The sequence below is a fragment of the Vigna radiata genome, chromosome 4, assembly GCF_000741045.1.
Source record: "Vigna radiata var. radiata cultivar VC1973A chromosome 4, Vradiata_ver6, whole genome shotgun sequence".
NCBI lineage: Eukaryota > Viridiplantae > Streptophyta > Magnoliopsida > Fabales > Fabaceae > Vigna > Vigna radiata.
Genome location: NC_028354.1, coordinates 11,390,482 through 11,404,335, shown reverse-complemented (window position 1 = coordinate 11,404,335; position 13,854 = coordinate 11,390,482). Strand labels below are relative to the sequence as shown.

The 13,854-nt window shown below is 32.2% G+C and overlaps 3 protein-coding genes across 4 annotated transcripts; all 3 read right to left on the bottom strand.

The window, feature by feature from the left end:
* Positions 1-1,952: 1,952 nt before the first annotated feature.
* Positions 1,953-2,987, bottom strand: LOC106758988 (calcium-binding protein CML42). The gene has a single exon (XM_014642001.2). It carries the CDS (start codon positions 2,700-2,702, stop codon positions 2,160-2,162), a length of 543 nt encoding a protein of 180 aa, XP_014497487.1. The 5' UTR covers positions 2,703-2,987; the 3' UTR covers positions 1,953-2,159.
* Positions 2,988-4,698: 1,711 nt separating this feature from the next.
* Positions 4,699-5,736, bottom strand: LOC106758830. Its single transcript, XM_014641823.2, has one exon. It carries the CDS (start codon positions 5,661-5,663, stop codon positions 4,992-4,994), a length of 672 nt encoding a protein of 223 aa, XP_014497309.1. The 5' UTR covers positions 5,664-5,736; the 3' UTR covers positions 4,699-4,991.
* Positions 5,737-6,883: 1,147 nt separating this feature from the next.
* On the bottom strand, positions 6,884-9,406 carry LOC106759094. 2 transcript variants are annotated; one of them, XM_014642103.2, is made up of 3 exons: positions 9,141-9,406; positions 8,428-8,502; positions 6,884-7,600 (listed from the first exon to the last, which is right to left on the bottom strand). In XM_014642103.2, the coding sequence occupies exon 3, from the start codon at positions 7,566-7,568 to the stop codon at positions 6,978-6,980; it is 591 nt and encodes a 196-aa protein (XP_014497589.1). In that variant the 5' UTR covers positions 7,569-7,600; positions 8,428-8,502; positions 9,141-9,406; the 3' UTR covers positions 6,884-6,977. The 2 variants fall into 2 exon arrangements, with proteins under 2 accessions (XP_014497589.1, XP_022635243.1); XM_022779522.1 differs by lacking the exon at positions 8,428-8,502.
* Positions 9,407-13,854: the final 4,448 nt, after the last annotated feature.

Below are 13,854 nucleotides of genomic sequence, written 5' to 3'. Positions count from 1 at the left end.
CACGAATTTCATAGATAGACCTACATATCATAGTAAATAATTGAACATGTTAAACACATAAGTTCAACAAATCAAAAAATAATAAAAAAAATAATCATAATTTCCATTCAAACCTCCTTGCCAATAATTTCCATTGCAAGGAAGTTAGAGCTTTTACTACATCGCCATAAAAGAAAAATTATAGTGCCACGAAACTGTAATATATATTACTAATGCCACCAACCTCTTATTTCAAATAATATATTCCAAAGAGAACTACCAATGCAATATGATTGTGAGTTTATGCTTGTCCTACATCACCATAAATAAAAAAATAACAACAAATATTGATATTAGTAGTCATTGAATTTGTGGTCAGCTCATCAACTAGGTTGAATCTATGCTCAGCCCGGCTTACGCACCTTGGCAACTCAGTTCACTTCCTATATGAGCTTGGCAAAATCACTAAGGATCATGGCAACCTAGCTGATAATGTCCTCCCAACAAACCACAAAAAAATCCAATTAAACTAAATAATTTGAATCTAAATTAAAACAACACGCATGGCATGAACAAAACCTAAATAATCACTACACATACTTTGGGAATTCAAGGGAAATGTAAAGCAATGCAACAAATTAAAACAACCCGACCATACACTAAGGAGTCCAACTCTACATAACTTGGTCCACTCTATGTAGGAGCTCGACATGAACACTTAAAGAGCTCGACTGAAGCACTCCAATTAACTCGACAGAATCACTAAAGAGCTCGGTTGTGCACCTTGTCAAGTCACTTGTGCACCTTGGCAGCTCGATGACTTGCTGAAAGAGCTCAGCCACGTTCTGAAAGAACCCGACCACAAACCTCTGGAGCTCGACCTGCTTCAAAATTATAATTCACGAACTTTTCTTTAAGATGAGAAAACAAAATAAAGGACTACAATCCACATTTACAAAACAAAATAATCACTAATGCATAAAAGAAGAAAAAATAATGTTAAACATTTGCATAACTTAATAAGTGACATTTATAATGTACTACGAGAATTTTCATTTTCATTTTTGAGATTAGTTGTTAAATTCCAAAACATAAATTACAAATAAGAAATTAGAAAGACAATTTTTTGGCATTTATAAAGAATGGAAAAATAATGAATAAGTGAAATGTTTATCATTTTTTGAAAAGCACAATTGTATTCTATTATTTCTTTAGCTACCACTACAAAAGTTTTAGTCCATCTTTTTTAGTCAATTAAGTTCATCCACTTAAAAAATTAAGAAAATTTGATCACAGCTTTAATTTTCTTCTACCACAAACTCTAAAATAGTAAAATTTCAATCCAAATAACAAAAGTATTGACATGGAAACAAGCTCACTTAAATATCAATGCTTATATTACTTTTTAATCGAAAATTTCACGACTTGTAATATAATCAACATTTCAAAGAATTTTTATACCCTAGGAAAGGATTCTGTCAAAAACAATACCATGTTTCCAACTTTCAAAATCGTGTACAAAATTATAAATAATTAGTGGAAATGTATGAGTCAATTTTTAATACAACCAATGCCAAATAAACTAAAAATCAGATTTAACATACGTCACCTGGCTTGTACAAGCAACGAAATTGCTACTCAAGTTCAAAGGAGTAATCTGTCAATGTGTGATGCAGCAGGCCCTCTTCCATGCTTTCATAGGCACAACAATTTAAGATAAATATAACACAAAGTTTGAATCTTATTAGACGAAGCAGTAAAAAACACACAAAAATCATCAACTAATTTGTTCTCAAAACATTTGTAACCCTTGTCGTGTCAAAGTATTATTATCGTTTTGTAAATTTGCCGCCTCACTGAAGAACGTAGTCTTTTACGCATCCGTCATTTCTTTTTACACACACGAAGCTATTTACCATCGTTACCGGAAAAATGACTTGTGGTGAAGTAAAAAAACCATAAAAAACCATAAAAAAACCAAAACTTATTGAACCTCATCCAGCAACGTTGATTGAAACCTACGAGTTCGAACATGTTACGAAACAAATATTACAATGACATAGAGAAGTGAGTTTTGTTTGCGAAAAGAGAGTATTTAATGAATGTTGTACAAAACGAAGGTGGGAGTCCCTAACATAGAGAAAAACTCATACAATTACATTTAGAACTACAGAAGAAAATTAAGAACTGGGGAGAATGGTGGCGCGCATCATCTCCTTGAACTCGTAGAAATCAACGCGCCCATCGTGGTTGGTATCAACAGACCCAATCATGCGGTGGACATTGTCTATCATGTTGCCTTCCACCAGGCCCAGTTTGCCGAGGACCACCTGAAGCTCCCTGGCGGAGATGTAGCCGTCGCCGTTCTCGTCGAACACCTTGAAGGCCTCCCAGAGGTCCGACTCCTGCTGCTCCTCTTCTTCGCTTTGGACGAACCCGAAGTAGGTGTCGCCCAGGCTCTCGTGCAGGCTCACGAAGTCGTCGTAGGTCAGGCCCTCGTTCCCGGGGCGGATGTACGACTGCGTCATGGTCTCCAGTTCCTCCATGTCCGCGTCCAGGCCCAGGAGGCTCAGCGCCTGGCTGATCTCGCTCACCGTGATCATGCAGTCGCCGTTCTTGTCGAACATGTCGAAGATGCGGCGGAGGCGGAGCGAGTTCAGGCTCTTGCACCGAAGGCGGAAGGAGGGCGAGGGCGCGGCGAGGGAGATCTTCTCCGGTCCCATTACCACCCTGCGGAGTGGCTGCGCGTGGAGGAGAGTTATTGGGATTCGTAATTGAGGTTTTTGGTTGGGTTAATGGATCATGGATTCGTGTTTGTTCGTTAAAATTAACGTTGCTGTGTGTTCTGGTTTGTTGTATAGGGATGTTCCTTAATCTGGGTGGTATATTATATGAGATAACGCGCGTTCCTTGGCCCGCCAAACGGGACTCTTCCTTCCTTTCCGTTCTTCACGACCTTTTCTCCACACATTCTTTATTCCATTGCTTCTTCTATTTATAGTAACTTCATTCTATTATTCCACATATATTCTTTCTTTTTTCTTTTTCATGCATGCACTCTCATCATTTTATTTTTTATTTATGAACGTGTCAAAGAGTTTCTTTGCATAAATTTGTCATTTTTGTCTTGATAAATTAGAATAGAAAAATAATAAATAAATGAATAAAAAGAAAGAGAGGGAGGGAAAGACAAACTCATTAAAAACTTTTCACAACGATGGCTTTAATATTGATCATAGTTGACTTTGATAAGGCCACTTGAGTTTGTTTTTCTTTATCTAGATGAAACGAAAGGCTTGAGTTGAGTTAGGTTTTTGAAAATGAGTCATTGACTTGACCTAAAGTCATCAATCAACTTCATCTAAAACATTTATTGAATTCATATGCCATATTTGAATTCTCCCTTACCTTATTTATACTAAAGGATGTATTCGTTGTATTCAAGAATGGGTAAAGGTGGATCAAAAACAGCCCAAGAGTTGGCCCATTCTCATCAACAACTCCTAACTAACCCAAGAATATGACAAGTTATAAACTTTATAGGAAAATTACAATAAAAAAAATTAATTTAGGTAAAATTTTAAATAAAATAATCAATAAAATATATATATATATATATATATATATATATATATTAACTTTTACGTAAATGAATAAAAAGCGTAATTTTTTTTAAAAAAATTATCCAAACATGAAGGTCGGTAATAGGCGAGTGGGATTCTATGACTTTCATTACATGAAAGCAAGAGACATTTACGTGGAAGTGGGATAATGAATAATTTATGATGGTTATAGGTTTTTAATCAAACGGCAGAGAATGGTGTTTTCGATGCCTTTGCTCTTGGTATGATTGCATTGGCATCCCATAAACTAAGTCTTCATTCATTCTAAATGCCAACTGTTTCCAATAATCTACCAATAATGTAATAAATGGTGTAAGGTGTTGGGATAGAAACTTTGATATATTTTAGGAGATTTAAATATATATAAAATTTGATTGATTTTCATGTTTAATTTTCTAAATATTTTATTTAAATAAATCAATTTAAAATTAAATTTTAATGTTTTTTCTTTTGATAAAATATTTTAACGATGATCAAAACAACTTTAACTAGAAAATATTTATATTTGCTAGTTAAAAAATCTTGACTTACATATATTCAAAAACAGTTTTATATTGAAGTCGATAAAGAAAAAAAAAAAAAAGCTTAGTTGCAATCAGTTAGAAAATAGCACTTACAATGTTGGTCAAGAAAATCATTATTAATATTGGTTGATAAATAATCTTGATCAACTCTAATTGAAAAACAATCCTAACTTTCATCAATAGAAAATCATTTTTAATTAACGTTAAGCGAAAAAAAAAAATATTATGCATCAAAAACAGCAATGATGCTAACAACAGTTACATTAGTTTAGAACTAAGACTGACCTATAAGACAAAATAAATATCAATGAAGAATCTCTCCTTCAGGCGTCTGCACTTAAATATGGGTGATGCTTTCCTGTAAGGTAAACTAAGAAGCCTGATTTTTACTGAATGAAGTATGACACGTGATATTAACTCAACCCCTTCATTGGTAACTCAATTTTGACGTGCCCTGTATCTCATTTTTGTTCTCTTGTGCCTATTTATACAATTTAAAGTGTATCAGGAAAACTGAAGCCAAGCTTCATCTGGTTATTCTAAAGGGAAATTTTATAATATCGAATCACATGTAAAAACAAGATTGCAGACCTCTTTCATTCAAGAACATTTTCCCTTTTTTCATGATCTCTATTCAAAGAACAGAATTAACAAGCACAACATATAAATAGTACTCCAGGAAACAGTGTTCTCAAAACTCACAAAACTGAAACTAACTTCCAAGAGACAAGCATAAAACTAAAAATCAACATGTATACAAATGTATGTAACTATTATTTATGTAACACTCCTCTCATAGTGACAAACTATAGTCTGAACTATCAATACGACCACATATGTGTATATATATAACCTAGGAATCTGCTCATAACTTGGCCTTACTCTTGCAATTTTGGTTTGTAATCTTGAAGTCAGGAAAACTAACAGTGAATTGGCAATAGGACTTTGCAACAATATGTTTTTTGATGAATCCGAGGAAGGTAACTCTTCCAGGAATCCTAGTAACGGTGTCCATAGAGATATCTCCTCCAATTACATCCCCGAGAAAACTGGTCAAGTTGGAAGCTAGTTCATCTGCCTGAAGTGTGAGTCTGCATGGTAGTATCGCAGACCCCCTTGAAGGAATCAAACCAGGGTATATGTCTGTCTCTCCAACCTCTTTTCCCTTATACAGCAACACACTCTTTCCCCCATCATGCTTGAAACTAGCACGGTTTCTGTTCTCAACCTGGACCTTGAGATCAAGAGTGACATTGATCTTTATGTCAATGGCAGGAAATGAGACACGGGGACTTATACCCTCCAAAGTGGCAGACACAAGCTGAGTCCTTGGCTCTTTGGTCTTGAACAAGGTAAAGGCCAAGATGATTGCCACAATCACTACCACAATCAGCAGTAACAGCACTGCCCCAGTGACCATTACACAAACTCTTCTCCTCTTGAGCTTTTTCTGTGAAATCACCACCACTTGCTCCTGGTCCTGGTTCTTTTGAGCTTCTGTCATGATCTCTTCTTGTTTTGGTGCTGATTCAGACATTGTGGTGACCCAACAGAGGTTGCACAACACAGGCAAGTGGGAAGATTAGATCTAGAAATGGGATTTTGTTGGCCATGAATGGCCTATATATGAGTTCCAACCACAATAATAATAGTGTACTAATTACTATATCTTAAGGTAGTTGGAAGTTGTGGGGGTCCAATGATGTTAATGCTTAGTATTAATTAGCAGTATGAAGAATTGCAGACTCAACTTAATGCCCGGTAAGCCATGCCGTGTCCCAACTGTCAAAAGAGTTTTTTTTTCTTTGATAACTACAGTAACAGTCTCTTCTTTATTCATGTATATCAAAATCGGAAAATTTCAACTTTATATTATGTTTTATGATTAGAATTTAACATATTCGAATCTAAGCATTTAAGTATTGTTCAAAATAATACACTTTAAAAAAGAAAACTTTTAAGTATTCTTGGTATGCAGAGTTTTCTTCAGTAAGCATTAGATATGAACCTTTAGTATTTATCATTGAAATAACATTCTAATTTTAATCAGAGAATATTATTGAAAGTATCTATAAAAATTGTATTTAAATTAGCAGTACTGTATATAGGTCAGCTTGCAATGAGCGTATTCGATTTAGGTTAGATCTACTGTAACTATGAGTATGGAGGAGACTGCTGACTTTTAAATATGAAAAATAGCATGAGTATTTAAAATATTTAAAAAAGGATAATCAAATATATAAATAAGTATTTTAGACATCTTTTTCTTAAATTATTTTTACTCTTTTTATCACTCTACTTTCTGACTCTTTTAATTAATCCACAAGAATCGATAAATTAGTTAATTTAATCAGTGTTCTTAAATTCCTTATATAGAGAATTTAATCAATCTTGAATTCTAAGATTGTTGAGACTGGTGGTCCTATTATCTTCACTCAATTAATGGGTTATATGTGGAAAGGCCAATACTATTTTTGGGATTATCATCTATATAAGGACAGAGGTGGAGACAAAAAGAAAAACACGTACTTTAGTAGGTAGTTTGTTCAAATCTTATTTCCCAAAAAGGTATGGTTCAAGTATAATATAATTACTTTGATGTTGAGGTAAAATCTCTCTCTTTTTTCATTGTTTGGTAAAATGTATTTACATCACTTCCATTGCATCATTTTTTAATATTTTTCTAACAAAAATATTCTGTCACGTATGTCAAAGTGGGAGAACATCGATTAAAAGAATGAAAAAAAAAGAAAGATATTTCCCAAGAGTGTATCTGAGATTGAGAGAACCTCTGCAGAGGTGAGTGTTTGAAAGATTACAGAGTTGAGATTGAGAGAACCTAACATTGAAATCAAGCTGAAAGTATTGCCTTGGATAAGCACTTGTTGTCCTGAATTGTTTTGTTGGTAATATTGAGGGTGAAATCACAAGAAGTGGTGGAAGCCACATGGAATTTGATAAAGCCTAAGACTTTGACCATGCCAAACATTCTCACCAAGGTGCTGAGGGGCATTGAACCTGATGTAATGTCTTTGGTGACCCCATTGCTGGAGGCCAAACGGTCAGCCATAATAGTGAGTGTCAAGTTCATTCCCTTGGTCTCACCCCCTGATATCTCTCCATCGGGTATAAGGCCTTCTCCAATCAATATCCCCTTATATTTGAGTTGTGCAGAGCTATTGTTGTACTTAAATCCAAATTTATTTCTGTTTTCAACTGAAACACCCACATCCAGAGTCACATTCACATTCACACTCAGGCTAAAAAAGTCCATGCCAAGCTTCATGTCCGCAATCTTTATGGTGTCCACTCTGCTAACAGGCTCGTGTGGTCTGAACACTGTAAATGCTAAGAGCACCATTACCAAAAAAACTGCAATCACTAAGCATAATGTTACCACCAAGCACATGGTCACTCTGCCTTTGCTGCCAGATCCTTTCATTCTGCCTTTTTCCTTCTTACACCAAAGTGGATCTACATCATCATGCAAATCATCTATCAATTATACTTGTTGAAATTTTAGAATTATTTCAAGTGTATGAAACTTAATAACAGTCATTTCTGCCTCAAATGCATATGAGAAATCCTTGTACCAATTTATTTGTTCATCTGTCAATCTATACGCACATAAATATATAAGGGCATGATAAACTATATACTGATCAAGTTCAAGTGAGAATAGATATGTATATTCAAATTCAAAACAGTACTAAGCATTAATATCAGTATTCATATTCTTGGTTTCTCTTGGAATCGGAGGATGACATGCCCTTGTAATTATAATATATATTTTGGGAAAGTCTCAATCACCCAGATCTAACTTTCAATAATCCACTCTGTTATTATGTTGTCTATTAAGAACATGCAAGATTTCTTGATATATTTCCCGTGTGGCTTGATGAACAAGAGGCCTAGGATAAAACTGTTGAGAACTTGATTTCTTCATTGACTCACCATTTTGTTTTCTGTCCTATCTAATATCACTTTGCTTGATTTCCTGGTTTAAGAACCTGTAGAAATCTCTATTTTTCTTATTATGTCTTTGCTTGTTCTGTTTCCCTCCTTGTCTATAAAGTTTCAGTTAAAGGAAAAGATATAGTGATTCATGATTAACGAATTTGCAATTTAAAAATTAAAATAATCTTCTTGAATAAAAAAGAGACATTGGAAATTACGTTATCTGTATAAAAATATGATATGATAGTTAACAACTCGATAACACAAGCACGTTATAATCATTAAATACAGTACTATATTATACCAAAAGTTAAGAGTTTCGGTTTATTGAGCATTTGGCTTACCTGGACAGCAAATGTTTGTGAGAAAGTTCAGTGGTCAAAAGCACCTCTTATAACTTTTCTTCTCCAACCAACAAACTGTATTTGAAATTAAACATTATGTTATCAGGTTTGGTGCAATAGTAGAACAGTAGAAGCCTCGATTTTTATACATCAAACAACATATTTGTGCATTTGTGTGTCTGAGTGTCTATACACACAAGTCAAACAGAAAATAATTATTTTGACACAGGTGATTTCTAAAATAAAAAAGTGAAAAAGATAACATACTCCTGGTTTGTTTATGCATCAGGGGTTATTATGATTAACACCAATGACCAATCAATACTAGCAAAGATTTGAATTTCGGAGGAGGAAATTACCTACCTTTTCCAATTAATGAAGCAAACCATGAATCTGAAAATGATGCCATTACTTGGCCCCAATAAAATTATATGGGGATTACCCCGGCATTGATTCATACACATGTGATGCAGGTTTTGATAGCATGAAACATAATTGCTTCCAACACGTTTTGATACTATTATCTTTCTTGTTCATTTAATTGTGTTCCGTGTCCGTGATTCACGACACGGAGAACCAAATTCTTGATGTGTATTCCAAACACGATCATGTAGCATTGATGAAAAAATGAATACAAAATGGAAGGCAAAGAAAGACGAAAACGATATGATTGCAACAATCATGTAACATGAAAACGTTGTCAATGTAAGTACCTGTTGATTGGTTCTTGAAAAGAAGAGGGCCCTCTCACAAACTTTCAGACCTCTCAAATTGCAATTCAACAGAAATTGCAAGATTTGAATATGCAACTTGGCAAAACCGAACGCTCCTTCATAGGTGCGGTTTGCCAATTGCTTCAACAAAGCTATTATTGGCTGGCTAGAGAGAAACAATTCAATTTAACCAATAACAGATAAAATGTAGTTATCAGCATGTGAGTTGGCATTTTCTATTCTAGTCTATGCCATCATTACAAAAAAATTGCACCTTAGGCTTAAAACATCAATGCTATGTTTGTGTTTTGTAGGAAATGCATGGACAAAGAAACCACACCATCCTTGCTTTAATTATTTTTAATGTAAAAGGAGATATAAAAAAATTGTATAATTTAATAACATTTTTTAACAACTTTTTCACCATGGCATACCTATCATTTTGGTTCTTTCAAATATTTTTTTAAAGGTTTAAACCTCTTTTTGGTCCCTAAGTTATGAGCGGATGTTCAGTTTAGTCTTCGCTTTTAAAAATGTAAACCTTTGGTTCCTAAGTTATAAAAAATGTATCAAATGAATCCTTTTTTGATGTTCATGGTCAAAGTACAAAGAGCAATCTAAAGTGCTGTTATTATTAAGAAACAAATCAGAGTAATCTAAAGATATAGTAGTTGTTAAGAAACAATCAAAAACAGTATTTCAAGTCAAAAAAGGACTTATTTGATACATTTTTTATAACTTAGGGACCAAATATTTACATTTTTAAAAACGGGGACTAAACTGAACATCCGTTTATAACTTAGGGACCAAAAAGAGATTTAAACTTTTTTTAAACATAAATTTAAATAAACTAATAAAATGATGACATGTGTGTCTTGTTGTAAAAAAACTGTTAAGATGTTAATTTAAAACACAATTTATACTTTAAGGTTAGAACTAAAAAGGTTCCATAAATATCATTTTCATTCAAATTCATATCTCTATTACAGTGTATTCTTTTATTTGTTTTACATTATTTTATCTTTAAGTTGTAAACTCTGCACCTATTTCCTTTAGTGAATGTTATATTCAGAACAATACTATTGCTTTAGAATATTTATCTTTTTTTTATCATTTTTAATTGTCTCGGGTATTTTATGTACATAAAAAAAAATTACGTGCATTAAAAAAACAACTTTTGCACTAAAAATTAACGGGATTTGAAAGAAAACCTAAGAAAAAGCACTAAAAAAATTACTCGTGTAACACGGGTTTGAAACTGTTAGTAGGTGATGGAAGTTATTAACCGTTGGTAATTTACAGATTCTAAAACCATAGGAAAGTTATAGGTTACCAAACCACAGAAAATTTTTTGCTTTTCCAGGATTACTCAAAAGTGCCCGATCATTTATTAGCGACACTAATTTTATCTGGAGAAAGTCAGATTGCTAGTAACGTATTTAACGGATATTAAAACTTCAAAAACATTAAATAAAACCCTATTAAAATCAATTTTTGTTGTAGTGAGATAATATAATTCAAATATTTTTCTATTCTTTACTAAATACTCATCCCGTAATCACTATTATTATTATTATTCAAAAGTTTTTACACACTTAAAGCAATTTCTTTTTCTGCGATTGAACTGCGCTTAAGTTTTGACATTTAAATAAGATTCTAGAGTGGATGAATCTACTTACTTGAAATGGATATTCATATATATATATATATATATATATATATATATTCTATTTTATCTTTCAATAAGAACAACAAACACGTTTCTAATTTGCATATTTGATTTTTAGTACGATATAAAAACATATTATAATATTAGTAAAAAACTTTAATCATGTTATCAAATCCCAATTATATATTATTAAAATAAAAGAGAATTATCACACATTTAATACAATAAAACAATTAACATGTTAGAAAATAAAGCTTCATTATAATTATACAAAACATAATTACAAAGCACAAAACTATATATATAAAACTAGTATAATGAAGACTAAATATCTGTTCTCTCTTCGTCCAAAGTCTACTCCACAAATATCTCATCATTTTCTATTCACACTCGTCAAACTATCATAAGCAAGACTTATCAACAAAGTACAAAGAAAATGATAAGTTAATATAAATAGAAATAATACAATATAGTTAAATTCTAACATATATCAAATTTCAACCCAAGAACTTTACACATGCTAAAATCACACCACAAACATAACCTAATTCATCCAAATATAGTATGAATATCGGTTCATGCATTTTTTAGTGGTGAAACAGTTGTCCTATCCCAAGCTACCACAAAAGGTTAGTTTGTTAACTAACACCTTAGACCAAGGTAAAACCCTTAAACTAAAACCTCCTACTACTCTCACCACATGCCTCACCCCTCTTTGCATGAAAATAGATGACCATTAGAGTGTCAAGATGAACTCCAATACTGAGCTCCCTACATTCATACTTATAACATTTTGATACAATCATTAAGAATCCTCCTTAAGAATCTTATACACCTCATTCCATTTAAACATAAGTTCTAAACATTTCTATAGATCACACAATAAACCAATATATCTTTTAAAAACCATACAAATAAGTAGAAGGATTTAAAAACACCCAAGAACACAAACTCACTCGCCTAACTAATAGCCTTTACTCGTCCAACTAGAGGCAAAATAACAAACATCCCAAGCTAAGTGAGCTGGTTCACTCAACCTCTACAACTTTTTGCCAAAAACCCCAAATACTCGCCCAACAAGCTCCAAAATAGCAAGCTCCCCAAGCTGAGTGAGTTGACTCGCCTAGCCTCTGGAACCCATTGTCAGAACTCCTCTAAACTCGCCTAGCTAGCACATTCTCCTCACCTAGTCGAATTGTATAACTCTATAACACTAAAATTGCAAAATTAGCACTCTTAACCCACCCATTACTTATTTTAATCATTTTTACCAACTTCTAACACTTCTAGGTTGGATTATAAACTATTTTAGACCTAAACAAAGACGTATAACCTATCTTAAACTAATAATCAATTGTTAACAATAATGTGTCCCCTAAAAAGCAACTAAATTCTCAACTTACAGACTAAAATTGAAATCTACATGTTCTAGCTCATTTTTAAGTAGTTTAAGGACTTTAACAAATCATAAATGACTCATCAATAACCTATAAACTGACTAATTTGATCCAAAACCTATAACTCAAAATATCACCACTCCAAACCCCCAAAAATGTTTTTAAAACCAACTAAACCATCCCTAGAGTATTACTACCTCTTTTATAAAATAGATTTCAACCATTTCACAACTCTAACAACCCTTAAATCACATCTAAAAAGATTTTAAGACTTCATCTCCTATTTCTAGCCCTTAACTCAAGAACTCAAACACCAAAACTACAAAATTAACTAATAACAATTACAAATTAACCTAATTCAATACCCTTCCACATTAAACCAAATTCAACGCCATCAAACACCTCAACAACACAATTTATCATACAATTAGAGTTTCACACAAAATCATTCAACATCAACAATCATCATGTGATCAAATTCACTTACTCAACAACAATAATTCACATTATTAACATTATAATCATAAACGTCCAATATCTACAACTACACATCCTAAGCAATATCAATGCATGCTTTATAAATTTTACCAAGAACAAAATATAGCTTACTTTACCTTAATGAGAACTATTACAGTTTTAAGAACGTTTGACCATTGCTTCAAACCCAAATAACTCTAAAAACTCCTACAAATCACCAATTTGTGATTGGAGTGATTCCTTAGGACCACAGATTAACAGAGAACCATAAATAGAAGAGGAATGACACATGCGACAGGTTACTGAGCATGATCATGGACACAAAAAAAAAAAAACGAACAAAAACTTACTTGCTCTAAACAAAAAATTGATCACATAGGAATGGGGATTACTGTACTGTGATTTCCTAAACATTTGCTAATCGTCAAACAGATGATCGAATAGTTGTATTTCCTAGAGAAAATGTAGAGAAACTCAAGAAACAAATTTTAAAAAGAGAACTTATGTTTTAAGTAATGAAACGAGTTTAAGAAATATTTATACTATTAAGTTATTTTAAAATAAAATATCTGATCTCGTTATTTTAAAATAACAATTAACTCTAATACTTTATTTTATAAGTTTTAAATCTTTCAATATTATAGCATATTAACATTAACTTTTCCTTTAATAAACATACATGCCAATTAAAAAAAATATGTTTAATTATCTTAACTGTTACAAACATAATGAATTAAAACTGTAATTATATTTTTATTACACTAAAAACGAAATATTAATACTTAATATATCAAACTAATTATTCATTTATCGATTTGATTTGTTTAGAAAGAAAGTAGAAAACCTTTTATTATGAAAAGTCGAAATGTAATATTTTTTTTAATAAATATGTTATTTTTCTCATTTTTATTTTATAATTTTGTAATTTTAATTTTGTAAACTTTTTTTGGTTTACATAAATAATTAAAAAACGATATAGGACCAATAAATTACAATATCCAGCTTAAGGGGAGTTATTAAGATTATTTTTATTATATTTTATATGTATTACTCAGCGATGTTCTTCTGCTCTTGGTTTTGCTTTCATTTTAAGAAGATCAAGAGTGGTAGGAAGTTTTATTTTAATTTTAAAATGTTTGGTCTCTCTCAATTATTTTCTCTTTGCAATTTG

Bases quoted from the DNA above. Each gene is read 5' to 3' on its own strand.
- LOC106758988 (XM_014642001.2), bottom strand. From the start codon at position 2,702: ATGGGACCGGAGAAGATCTCCCTCGCCGCGCCCTCGCCCTCCTTCCGC.
- LOC106758830 (XM_014641823.2), bottom strand. From the start codon at position 5,663: ATGTCTGAATCAGCACCAAAACAAGAAGAGATCATGACAGAAGCTCAA.
- LOC106759094 (XM_014642103.2), bottom strand. From the start codon at position 7,568: ATGAAAGGATCTGGCAGCAAAGGCAGAGTGACCATGTGCTTGGTGGTA.